Source organism: Haliotis rubra, unplaced genomic scaffold, assembly GCF_003918875.1.
Source record: "Haliotis rubra isolate DU_JTF1 unplaced genomic scaffold, ASM391887v1 Scf32, whole genome shotgun sequence".
Lineage (NCBI taxonomy): Eukaryota > Metazoa > Mollusca > Gastropoda > Lepetellida > Haliotidae > Haliotis > Haliotis rubra.
The window spans coordinates 59,464-73,439 of NW_025766991.1; the positions used below are offsets into that span (position 1 = coordinate 59,464).

Sequence of the window (13,976 nt, forward strand, 5' to 3'; positions counted from 1 at the left end):
GGTATTCACTGGACTTGTCAAGCAATCGACGTGCCTAATGAAGTAATATTTCGTTTCACTCCACAATCCACAATTTACTTTACTCAAACACGCTTCTTCCTGTTTTGGTTAACAACAAAAACAACACCATCGACGAATGTCGTAAGTGAACAGGCCAGACACAGTTTTGAAATTGAAATCATAGCCGAGAACTGCTCTGTCAAGCCGACAGTAAACACAGACAAAACTGGATGGTTATGTCTTGACTGTCGGATTCCAATCCGAGCGAAATTGTATCCATGTGGTACTGATCCGGATGGCTCCAAGACGCCTTAGGGACCGTTCATAATTTATGGCTAGGGGGATCAATATGGGGAAGCATGTACAATGTGAATGCCCCCGCCCCCCAAAATTTATGTAGACAGTAAGTGACCCCCCTGCATGTCATGTACAAAATCAATGACACCCCCTCCCGTATTAATGTTTTAGCATAATCTATTTAATATCATCATGTACAAAATTGATGCCCCCCAGTACATGTATACAAAATTGATGAAACCCCCATACACATCTCCCCAGAACAAAATGGGTGACCCCCGTAAAATCATCAACACCACCCACCCCACCACCCACCATAAATTGTGTACGGTCCCCAGTAACTTAGGCTCAGTATTATTCGTTACACTGTTATACTAGGTCTAACAAAACCTTGGAAGGTCGCGTCAGATAACCTTTTCAATTGACCAATCAGAACACAGCTTCCAAATCGCGAAAATTGACATTCGCACATACCTTTTGAACTTTTACCTCCCAAAAATTTGTACCGAACGATTCCAAATGCTATTTTCCGTACGATCGCTTCCGAGTGAGGCACGCCACTGAGCAGTGAGTAAACAGTTGCTGAAAATAGCGTTTTGTCAGTATTAAAGCATGTCAGCTTGCTGAAATATAAGCTAATGATAGCCATGTCACCAGAAACCCCAAAGTTATATACTGCAGGGCAAATATCTGTGTTTTATGCAATTTTCATTTGTTGGGAGATCAGTGTTGCGAACGGGGAAGAGAAAATCCATTTTGTAAGTCCCGCCGAACCCTAAATAGTAGCTGTTGTCTGAATGGTTAAATCCGTTCGGCCGTCTCGCGTTTGATTGGACGGTCATAGGTCGTTCAAAGGTTACCTGACGCGACCTTCCACAAGGTTTTGTTAGACCCAGTATAGCAGTGTAACGAATAATACTGAGTCTAAGTTTACTTAGACTGGTACGGTCCCCTATGGCGTAGGGTCTCATATTTGTGGATTGATTGTTGTTAAACGCTGCACTCAGCAATATTCCAACTATATGGCTGCGATTTGTAACTAATCAAATCTGGACCAGACAATCCAGTGATTAACAGCATGAGCATCGTTTTAAGCAATTGGGATAGGATGAAATGTGTCAAGTCAGCGAGCCTGACCACCTAATCCCATTAGTTACCTCTTATGACAAGCATGGGTTACTGAAGACCAATTCTAACCCGGACCTTCATGGGTCCATATAATATCTAAGACTGAACACTTAGCCATCAGCAGCAGAATAATAATGACTCATGTTTGGAAACACATGGTCACAAACTGTTTCACCACAAATGAAGCCCCACAATCTACAGGCGATGTTGATAATACCATTGCAACAATATTGTGACAGACCAACAGATTCTATATATTTGATCACACATGAATCTTGATCTGAATAGTTTGAAACATATAATTTTGGCTGCCATACTTTACAATAGCATTGAGTAAATGTATTAAAATTCTGTGTTCCTTCGATTTTATCAAATTCCCAAGCAATGACTTAATAGTCCTTGTCACAACCACCTGAAAACGGTAACTAATCTGACAGTTGTTATGAATCTACCCTACTGTTGTTTACAGAGTGAAGTGTTTACATTGAACCTACCGCTTTCAAATCATAATTTTGTCTCTTCAGTTTTACTTCCACTCGTTTACATTCAGTCACATCTTCTTTGATGTTCTTTGATATACAATGGACATTATTTTATCATTCTTCAAATATTGGGGTTGGGGGGTAGGGCCTCTTGCCCCTGCTCCCCAATTTGAGTGAAGGATACTTTTTCCTTATCCTGACTTATGCTTATTTGCTTTCTCATTCCTCTCTTCTGAATGGTTAGTGGAAAATTGAATCCATTCAATTCCTGAGAAGCGAACATACAATCACTCACCCTGAATTACCTCCCTTTTCCCACCAAAACAGGCACGTGATAACATCATGCCTAGTCCTCACTCTCTCCTCTATCGCCCAAGCGGTGGGTTGGGTGGTCACTCCAGGGTCCCTTCGCAGCTCATACTTTTTGGATATTTAGCTCAAATTCTGCCGTGAATGTGTTTATTAATATGTTATTTATCATATTTGTCACAAAATTTGTACATATTATGTCAAATTAATTGATGTTTTCACTCCGTTTCAAGATGACTATTTGTTTACATTTCACAGTGTAAACATTGGTCCATCACGTCTCAGCTCTTGATTCACACCCTGGGTGTTCTTCTATGGCTGGTTTACAGTTTGATTATGCCTTTGATGAGAACTTCCAGTGTTGAGAACCTGTCAGCACAGATCAAAAGTATGATGTCGCCGATGTCATTCTTGCAGTCTACCCCTTGCAGTGATGCTGTTAGATCTTCAGGGTCGGTGCACCTCCCTGCTAGCAGTCCACCGAGGTCATTGCAGATCCAGAGGCAGCAGAAGTCAGCCCTGTCGGCGTTGTCTACAGATGAGTCTGTAGCAGTCATCCCGCAGCTGTTTGACAGCGGCATCCGGCAGCTATCCCGTGAAGTATCACAAGACTCCAAGACTTGATGTTGATAAAGTCCATCATGACGATGAACACCATAGTTCGTCAATCAACTCAGCGCAGTCAACTATGGTCCCGCTTCTCTGGCATACAGCGGTCCAAGGAGAAGAAGTACCCAGCTACTCAGGGTCTTTTCATTGTTCCAGTAACACCAGAAGTTACTCTGGCCGTGGACAGTCCTCTGGCAGTGCTAGGAGGTCCCGTTATTGAAGTGCAGGTTCAGAACAACTGGTCCCTTCCACCTCCAGCCGTTCCTGTACAACCGTCAGCCATGGGTGGATGTCTGGGTCTCTCCTGAGAAAATTGGAGAGTACTACAAGACGAGTATGTCATAGAAGTTCTACAAGAGGGCTACAGTATCCAGTTGCAGTTGACGCCGCCATTGACCATCCAACCTTTGGTCTTCCGGTATCCTCAGCTACAGCGAGACAAGGTGACCGAGACAATCGACATGTTAGTATCAGAGGAAGCTGTAGAGATCATCGATAAACGCAGACTCACGCCCGGGTATTACTTTCCAAGTTTTTACCTGTTGAGACCAGAGAAAGTCAAAAGATGCTACATCTACCTCAGCTAAGACATCTAATCTGACCAAATGACTTCATGGCCAGCATAGATCTGCAAGATGCGTATTTACACATCCTAATGCATCCAGAATCAAGGAAGTACCTACGATTCCTGTTCGAAGGGCGACACTACCAGTGGAAGGTACTGCCCTTTTATTTCGTCAGCCCCCTGGTTAATTATGCGAATAACCAAACCAATCGTAGCATAACTCCATCAGAGGTGTATACGCAATGCCTTCTACCTAGACGACAGCATCCAGGCGCATCAAGAAGCAAATCTACTCAGACAACAGTTGCAGTTTACGATCAACCTGCAGACAGAAACAACTGGGCTGGCTGGTGAATCTTCAAAAGTCGGAGTTGGAACCAACCCAAGATCTACAGTTCCTGGGCATCAGATTCCTGACGTCGCAGAATCGCATCCTGGTTCAAGAAGACCAATGGCGCAGCATCCAGTCGTGCATACCAGATGCCCTCAACTCGTCACTAGACTTAAGAACGTGGCAGCGAATCTTGGGTCTACTGACGTCGGCACAGGCTCTCACACGCAGAGGAAGATTGCAGCTACAACCGCTACAGCACTTCCTGATAACTCATCTAGATGAGGTCCAGAGGTTCGCCATCCCACAACATCTATAGCAGTTCCTGCTTTGGTTGACAGTAAGATCGAATGTTTGCGGCAGAACCTATTTGAGAGAGCCAGCATACGACCTTCATCTCTACGTGGATGCGTCCCTCCAAGGATGGGGGGCACATTTCAACGACAAGATTGCAGCAGGGCGATGGACACAAACAGAGAGGGGTCTACACATCAATCAGCTAGAACTGAAAGCAGTAATAGAAGCAGTGCAATACTTTGCAGCGCAGTTAAGAGATCAGATCCTGATGATACACACTGACAACACCACGGTGGCCTTTTACATCAATCTGCAAGGGTCCACGAGATCAGAGTCACTGCTTCATCTAATGTTCCAGCTGTACAACATTGCAGACGACATCAACCTGAGGATGAGGGCCCGCCACATCCCAGGAGAGAAGAACGTCTTAGCTGACGCTCTATCCAGATCAGTACGACCGTCTCCTACAGAGTAGAAGTTACATCCAGAGGCATTCCAGTGGGTAACAGCAGAACTTCGGCCGTCCTCTCATTGACCTGTTTGCAACCTGGTTCAACCATCAGGAGACAACCTTCGTCTCACCAGTGCCAGACCCACTAGCATGGGCTGTTGACGCCCTGACCATGTTCTGGGAAGGACTGAACGCTTACGCCTCACCCCATCGATCCTGCTACCATAAGTATTACGCAAGATCAGCCAAACGATGGTCCTACTACTGACTTTGGTCGCGCCTTACTGGCCAGCGAGACTATGGTTCCCAGACCTCATAGCTCAGCACATCAAACCCGTACTACAACTTCCAGACTGGCCGAACCTACTCATCAACCCTCACACCAAGAAGCGACACAAGAACCCAGCAGTGTTCCAGTTACACGTATGGAGCATATTATGTACTGCTTGAAGAATCGAGGATACTCCACTAGAGCAGCCAAGGTTACTGCCTTGGCTGCTCTAGTGGAGTATCCCTGATTCTATGAAGATCTACAAGTAACTTGTATGATGAAAAGTGGGGAAACTTTGACCAGTATGCTGTTCGGCAGGGGTTCATGGCCAGGAAAGCGATACATCCACAAGTAGCAGACTACCTGTGTCATTTGAGGTCCACTAAACATCTGAAGGGTTCTACTTTGTCTACCTACCTGGCGGCAATCAGCTTAGTAATCACCATGAAGACAGGGGTGAAGCTGACCAAGGTGCCGGAACTAGTAGTCCTGCTGAGATCTTTCAAGTTAGAAGATCAACAGCAGAAGTTCAGAGCACCAGCATGGGACCTCAACATAGTGTTGCAGCACCTCATCAGTGATGTTTATGAGCTGCTGACGCAGACAACATTTGAGTCATTAACTCAAAACACAATATTCCTCCTCGCCCTGGCTATTGTTGCTTGGATGTCTGAGATCCAGGCCCTTGACTTCAGCCGTACGAGATTCGACACGGGAGGAAGGGCGGCAGTCCATCTAGGCCTTAGATGGGACTTCATAGCTAAGAACCAGCTACCGGGCCAACCGGATTGTCAGTTCCACGTTTCGGCATTATCAACCATCCTGGGTACAGATGACACACAAGATCTGTCCTTATGCCCGATCGGAGCTCAAGTGTCTATTCATCCCACTATCAACCACTACGACTGTAGAAGTCTCCTGTACCACAGTCTCCTTCTGGATCAGAGTGGTGATCCTAAGAGCTTACAAAGCAGCAGGGTTAGCATCAAGAGCATCAAACCCACATGAAGTTAGAGCATTGGCCTCGACACTCAGCCCGACATGGAAACTGCTCGAGATCATCTATAATGGAAGGCTGCTTTTGGAAGTCAGACACTGTCTTCGTTAACCACTATCTAAGAGATATCTCGACGGAAGACGTAAATCTCACTCGTTGACGCCAGGCAACTGATCCATTGCCACCGGCTGAGAATCCATGTTCCCCTGTCTTACGAGATTAGACAGCGCATCAGTGAAACATAGACTCAGTTTTGGTAAAGTCCTTGCCTTAACAGATGGATCGCGATACCAGTTTCGGTACTAGATCTTACCGTAACACATTGGGTCGTTCCAGATATCTAGACAATGATGCGTCTAATTATACTAAAGCCACTAAACCTAAAGTTTACTTCTAATATGTATGTAAAATGAGCATAAAAAATATATGTTAGCGGCAGAAGAATAATTCCCAGGGGGTCATATATAAGCGAATGGAGATGTGAATAAAATCATGTAGGGAATCTTGTAGGTGGCTGACCCACCACCTATTCCGTTGGATTCTGAAAACAAATAAGCATGAGTCAGGATAAGGAAAAATATGTAATTTTTATGATAAAATTTATATTTCATACTTATCCTGACTCATGAGATGAAGCCCTCCCAACCGTCCCCTCTCACCACTCGGGTTTCCCTGTAAAGTTGCGTGGGGCAATAGTCGGAGAGAGTGAGGACTAGGCATGAGGTGATCACGTGCCTTTTTTGGCGGGAAAAGGGAGGTAATTCAGGGTGAGTGATTGTACGTTCGCTTCTAGGGAATTGAAGGGATTCAAGTTTCCACTTGACCATTCGGAAGAGAGGAATGAGAAAGCAAATAAACATGAGTCAGGATAAGTATAAAATATCAATTTTATCATAAAAATTACATTTTTGTATCCTATTCAGGTAAAAGATACTCTTAGTGTTTGATCCTATTTGTATGTGAAGGATGCACCGAATGTTTGACCCAAGTCATGTGAAGGATGCACTGAGTGTTTGACCCAAGTCATATTGAGGATGCTCTTGGTGTCTGATCCTACTTGGGTGGAATATGCTGTCAGTATTTGATCTTTGCCAGGTGATGCTCTTGATGTTTGATCCTACTGAGCTAATTCATAACTGTTTGATCCTCTGCAGATTAAGGATGTCTCTTAGTGTTTGATCCTGTTGAGGTGAAAGATGGTTCTCCACAAGGAAGACAGCATCCAGCTGAAGACAGCCCTGGGTACAAGCGAGATACAGCTGCTGATAGGGGACATCACACAGCTGCAACAAGATGAGGCATCGGACATCATCTTCGTCTCAGCCTTTCAAGGTACAGTCCAACATTCCTATTTGTATGAAGTGTGTAGTTTTACATATGTTTCAAGTACATATTCTATAAGCTATGATAAGAAGAAACAGCATTGAAACGAATTGAAATATTCTGAGAATAGTGTGTAATGTGCTTCTTTAATAGAAAAAACAATTTCAACACATTCTCATGTCAGTGTTAATGCGTCAGTTTGATTAGCCAGAATTTGTGTGCAGGAGACTATTCTACTGCTTCACCTGGTACACTCATTGCTGCCTTAAGTCGCAATTTGAACATCAGCGTCCAAGAACTGGCGAGGGACAAGGAGCTTGACCTCAGGACTAACTTCCATTGCTGGGTGTCCAAACCACTGCCCCACAATGTCCCCTACAGGCGACTGGTGTGTTTTGAGAGGTAAGATTATCAGCCTTCTTGCCTTAGGGATCAGATATCCAAGAATGATGTTTAAAGGATGTATTTGACCAAGTTTTGTCCTGTTTTGACTAAACATTGTGCAAGAATGAAATATTTTAAATAACAATTACCTTCTGTTTAGTTTTGATTTAAACCATGAAAGATAGAGAGATCTGGGAAATATCCCAACCAATTGGGACAGACCAATTATTTCTTGTTTTATGGATCCGCCGGCCATATTTTTTCAAGAATAAGGGAAAAAAAAAGACGTTATTTTTCCCTGCTCAAAAATAAAATCCTCATGTTTATATTGGACAAAAATGTAAAATTACAACAACAACAAATTTTGATTGTTTTTTGCCCCATATACACTTCACAAATTGCCAAAAATAAAGTACTTTTAGTATTTAAAAGGAATATTACTTTGACTGGTGATTTTTATTTTTTATTTCTTTCCCTCCTGCCTTTAGGTTTTCTGAGGACAAAAATCTGTAAAACAAGAAATAAAATTGGTCAGGCCTTAGCATGAATACATAGAAGTGAGGTGAAATTGGGTTTTACGTCGTGCTTGAGAATATTTCGCTCATATGACGACATGCATGCGTGTGTATGTGTATGTGCGGCTGCTTGTACTAGCCCAGACTTAAGCTGGTTTTATAGTGCTAGCCCACTGAGATACCATGCCGCAGTGAAGCATGAATACCAAACTCAGACACATTATACTGACTCCGAGCCGACCAGTCATTACCCATTAATGCCGAGCAGGCAGGGACCAACAAGTACCATATTTTAACGTCTTTTTGGTATGATGCGGTCGGGGATCGAACCTGAATACATAGAGATTGCTACATTCATCTCTGTCAGATACCATTACTCTCAACAACTTGTAACACATATTGCATCTGACAGGCATAGGTGCAGTAATCTGTTTCCTCCACACTCTAAAACCGTACCATTTTAGTATTGAATCAACACTTATTTGAACAACTGTCATGACCACAGAGTTGCATTATACATAACATGTTGTTTTGGGACACCATCTGACCTACTCCGTACTACTTAGTGTGACCCTCCACCCAAAGTTTCCATCATTACTGTTGCATCATCAAGGCAGTTATGATGATGAAAAATAGGTATGACCTAAGAACATGGATAATCTCTCTAAAACCACCAAGTTGTGATACATATATAGGTGAATTCAACCTAAGTATGACCTTACTGCTGAAATGCCAACAGGCGAAGGCGACCTCAAAAGCACCAAGTATGACCAACTTGTCAGTAGTATGTCATAGGCTGACCTCAGGTCGTCAGCATGGCGAAGCTAATCACTGACGAATTTGATTGGCCATATATGTTTGATAGCAGTTATGAGACACATAAATCTCACCTTCAAATCTCCAGAGCTCGTAGGGCGGAGGGTGGAACGACGGCCCAGCAGATCAGCACCATGTTCCGTGCCATGACACCCATCTTTAACAATGAGGACACAACTGTCATAACCCCTCTCCTAGCCACAGGAGACCAGGTCAGAATTCATGCAAAATATTCAAGAATGTTCATAATTGAAATCAAAAGGGCCAGAAGTAGAAACTGTAAATTATAATGAGATTCATGGTTTGTTGAAAGTGACCTTGTAGGGATTCTTAGGCTACGTGGCTCCCGGCAATGTATGCTGGTCATGCAAGGTGAGTAGATGTACTGGATAGTCAAATTTGGTGGCTCGGTTTATATTAGCCCATGATAGTGTGGAGTATCGCTCATTAGTTGTTCACTTATTGGTCGAACTTGATTATTCACAGGCTGAAGTCATGTTGCAGGATTATTACTGAGATTGACGTTAAACAACAAATAAACAAACAAATGTTATGAACCCTGAGTACTTCATCTTGACTCATACTATTTAGTTATCTCTTCTCATTCCCAAGTGGAAACTTCCTGTGTTGTTTTTCTCGATGTGCAGATAAACATTTCAACCAAACACACACCCTCTGGCACACCTTAGCCACATGACCAAGCTGACTTGTTGCTCGTTCATTTTCAAGCCAATGAACTAGTTGGATTTTTTCTCTTTGCTCATATTCCAAACCATTGTGTCAAAGTTATCTGTTTTCTTCAAAAAGATTTAGTGTAGAGTACACATTTGTAAATTCCTTTAATCATATTCACTCTTTATTTTTGGGAGTTGGGTGGTAATTTAGCCTAAAGTTTGACTTTCATTCCCCCCCAATGCTTATTAACTCTTTCAGAATGAAGATGTGTTTGAGCAGGTATTAGAAAAAGAGTCATACCAACACGAGGACTATGCTTCCATTTATGAAGACCATGAATTATTGGCTCTTATTACAAACTTTGCATCTGTTTGGGGCAGTGCGGTAGCCTAGTGGTTAAAGTGTTCACTTGTCATGCCAAAGACTTGGGTTTGATTTTCCATATGGGTACAATGTGTGAAGCCCATTTCTGGTTTCCCCATCATGATATTGCTGGAATAGTGCTAAAAGCAGCTGTATAACCATACTCACTCACTCACTCACTGGCATCTCTTTGCCTAGTAGGGATTCCTTTCCTGTTGACCATTCCACAGATTAATCCAATCTCTCAGGTAGCAAAGATTCTAGACACTTCCTTTGCTGAGGCTACATGGACCCAGAGATTACCAAATCCGATTCCAAGAAGTTTCCCAGGCAAGGCATGTCAGCTCTTCTTCAAGGCCCCAGAAGTGAATGAATTTTTTCTTTCTTGTCAGATTTCAAGAGCAAAACATATTTAGATAGACAATATATAAGTGGTTCAGTTAGATACTTCCACCAGACAATCCTTCTTTGGCCTTGCTATCTCACACTCTGTCAATGCAACAGTAGTAATTACTTTGAGGTGTCATATGACTAAGAGAGTTTCTTTCTCTCTGTTGTGGTTTGTCAGAAGAAAAATCAGGATCACATCAGCTCTACCTCAGCTGAATTCACACCACTTTTTATCAGGGTTGATAGTCTGTTCCCAGTGGTCGGATCTTTAGACCAAGCCCTTACTGTGGAAATATATATTGGGACTCAGATCTCCCTTCCCTAGTGACCCATGAAGGTCTGGGTTAGAATGAATCTTCAGTAACCCATGCTTGTCGTAAGAGACGACTAACGGGATCGGGTGGTCAAGCTCGCTGGCTTGGTTGACACATGTCATTGATTCCAAATTGCGCAGATCATGCTGTTGATCACTGGATTGTTTGGTCCATACTCGTTTATTTACAGACCGATGCCATATAGCTGGAATATTGCTGAGTGCGGCGTAAAACTAAACTCACTCACTCATTCAAGAGCACCCACCAGAAATTTGAGGATTATACACCTGATACTGATTCACAAAGATGAACATGATGAATGTGCACAATGCTGCAGCGCTATGCACCATAGGGGTGGGGGTGGGAGGGATATTGGATGGGGGTAATGTTGGATGGTGTGTGTGTGGAAGATACCACCATGGATCTGGACCCTCAGGGTTAATTTCTGTGGTGGTGAGGGGAGTGGGGTCCTTGTGTTTAGTCAGTATTGTTCTTGTAGCTGAATGCTTGTGTGTGAGTCGCATCTGTGGAAACACTGAGATAATTGGAAGCAAGTAAACTGATCACAAATCCTGCTGGTCAGTCGGAAGCCTAATTCTAGCTGAAGGATATTGATGTAAGTCATGAAGCAGAATAAGTGAAGTGTTATCCTTGTCCATTAGTCACAATTCACAAAACATCAAACACAGACAATCACATTCAAGCAAAGACCAAAGGTGCCATCTTAGCCCATAGTCGAGTTTGACGTACTCTTCATCAGTAGATTAAATTTGCATTAAATCAGTAGTCTTCATAGAGTGCTTGCTGATGAAATTCTAAAGTAAAACTAAACTCACTCACATTCCTTCCCTAGCTGTTTAATTACAACAATCACCTTGGTAGGAGGTTGGCGAAATACTAGAAGAATTGCGGCATCCTGGATGATGCATTTTTTTTTTAAAGAAGGGATACTGTGCAATAGTGTGAAGAACCTCCTTCTCTCAGCAGTCAACACACTTCTGTCTGAAGCAGCAGGAAATACAATACAGCAAGATGCCCTAACTTCAGTCTTTCATTCACTGATATACTTGGTCCTGCAATATAATTCAAACGAAAAGTTTTGTTCAATTTGCAATGTGAATCAGTTCAACAAATTGAACTGTCAAAAGCCAGACAAGTTTGGAATGATTCATTTACCACAATTATATATGGAGATAGAACAGACTGGTCTTCTACAGAACATTGTCCTTCAGGATGCATACCTTTACATTCCCACCATTAGACTGCATGGAACAAGAGTGCTTTAAGGTGAGATGTTTTTTGTTCTTGGGGAACTCACACAGGATGTTTCCGCTATATTTGGTGAATGAGAAGACACCAGCAATGAGTATGAGTCGGGAAGGTTATGTTACATTTTTATGTTTTGCTGCAATCTTCCTTCATGTAAAACACAAATATTATGGATGACAACTTCTTCTTTATTGTATATCACAACGTTTCTGGGCTGTTCCTTGCTCCTTTGTCAGGTGAATTGTAACAAACAAGATACATCAATGAGTATATATGCTAAATGTACAAGAAGACAGTGCTGCATGTATATACAATAAACTGAATAAGAAACGGGAGATGAAAGAGTGAGATGTACAGATCATGGGCATATACAATATGAAAATCATATTGTGATATACAATAAAGAAGAAGATGTCATCCGTAATATTTGCGTTTTACATGAACACCAACTTCTAAATGCCTCTCAAGAACCTAATCTTCCTTCATGGTAAAGATTGACATAAGCGAAATTCATTGTGTATTCTAGGGCCAGTCCCGAGTGGCAGTGCTGAAGGCAATGGTAGATGGAGCTTGTCACTGGATCAAGGCAGGTCTCCCTCTAAGATGTCTGAAGATTGTCCTTTATGCAGCAGATCTCAGCATGAGGGACATACAGGCTGTGGAACTGTTCAAGCATCTGAAGAAAACCTGGGAAACACAGAATCTCACACTGGTGAGAAGAGCATAATTGTCTCGGGACCTCACAAAACTCACACGAACCATCATATCATGCTTAGTAGGTGCTTAGCATCCTAGCATAACAAACATGTTGCACATTAATCCTCATGTACTACAATAAATATCACAATGAAATGCAACAACCATTTTTTGACCATGTCAGTCATCGTTCAGCCGTCATTTTCATACTGAATATTACAGATTTATCTCATCATGAGTTTCACATTTGCAGCCAGAAGAGGATCAGAGTATTGATGTGTTCATATCTCACAGTAACCATGACAACCATTGGGCTGACACAGTTGCTACTCAGCTGACAGAGATCCGCCCTGGCCTGAAGGTGTACAAGCAACAGCTCCAGTTCTCAGTCAATGAGGTGTGGCAGGAGAATGTCTTCCATGTGATGATGCAGTCGGTCAGGTGAGGATTCTTCACAATCTCACAGCTTGCAGTTCTCCTTGTGTTCTCTGTGTGTTAATGTGGACAACTGGTGGCAGTGTACACCCAATATAGATATAGCCCAGTGGTGTGAGCATATACCCTGTACCCAACTGTAAAACATTGACTTATTCTGGTGGTGTATTTCTAGTGCCCAGCTGTAAAACCAGTCCAGGTGTTCTAGTGGTGTACTTCTTATGCCCAGTTGTAAAACAAGTCCAGACATTCCAGTGGTGTATGTTTTGTGCCCAGATGTGAGATAGTTTGCTGAGTGGTTTAATGTGCTTTCTAAGATGACTATCAGACAATAAAGGTATACTTTTTTGATGACGTAACAATTAAATGACGTTTTGCCGCCACTGCGCCATTCTAGTGTGCCCCCTCGTAATCGAACCAATTTACATTACGTCACAATGTAAGCGACGTCACGATGCATGTCAGTTGTCATCGCCTCGTACAGCCTCCTACAGTAAACTACTCCGTTGCATCCCGTTTCTTGGTTTGCAGTTGCTTCACGCAGCTAACATCACTGGTGGAAACATTACATTTATGTTTTACAACGGTAAAAATGTGTCAATTCGACTCACAAGTACACGGTAACGTTCGCAATGTTTACATTCCCACAATGCAATCATGGAATGTCGCTTGACTACTCAGTTCATCTGGATGTACTGATCTAAACTTACGTTGGTAGTAGAAATGCGATGTTCATATTGCCCCATATGGTTTACGTTAATGACAGATGTATTTAAAATAATTCAGAAAAGATATTTATTTTTCCTTATCCTGACTCATGCTTGTCAAATGAACATGGTACAGTACAGCTAGGGCATATCAAATGCGGATCAGCAGCAGAAAAATGTAACCTGCAAACAGTACAGATTTTCATCAACGTAAACTACTGAACAATCACGGCGTCCCGTGAATAAACAGCAGAAAATACGAATAAATATTAAATCATAATGTTGAAGGATACTAGCTAAACCTCTATAGATGACTAGAAGAGGTAACTAAATAAGAATAATCAAAGGATAT

The 13,976-nt window shown here is 42.4% G+C and overlaps 1 protein-coding gene across 1 annotated transcript in view; it reads left to right on the forward strand.

Moving 5' to 3' along the window:
- Window positions 1-109: 109 nt before the first annotated feature.
- Window positions 110-13,976, forward strand: part of LOC124283650 — a 31,109-nt gene continuing 17,242 nt past the window's right edge. Inside the window, exons 1-6 of the mRNA XM_046719642.1 lie at window positions 110-141; window positions 6,892-7,069; window positions 7,285-7,462; window positions 8,864-8,987; window positions 12,313-12,498; window positions 12,736-12,923. Of these exons, the coding sequence (XP_046575598.1) occupies window positions 6,934-7,069; window positions 7,285-7,462; window positions 8,864-8,987; window positions 12,313-12,498; window positions 12,736-12,923 (812 nt within the window). The 5' untranslated portion in view covers window positions 110-141; window positions 6,892-6,933. The remainder of the gene's footprint in view (window positions 142-6,891; window positions 7,070-7,284; window positions 7,463-8,863; window positions 8,988-12,312; window positions 12,499-12,735; window positions 12,924-13,976) is intronic.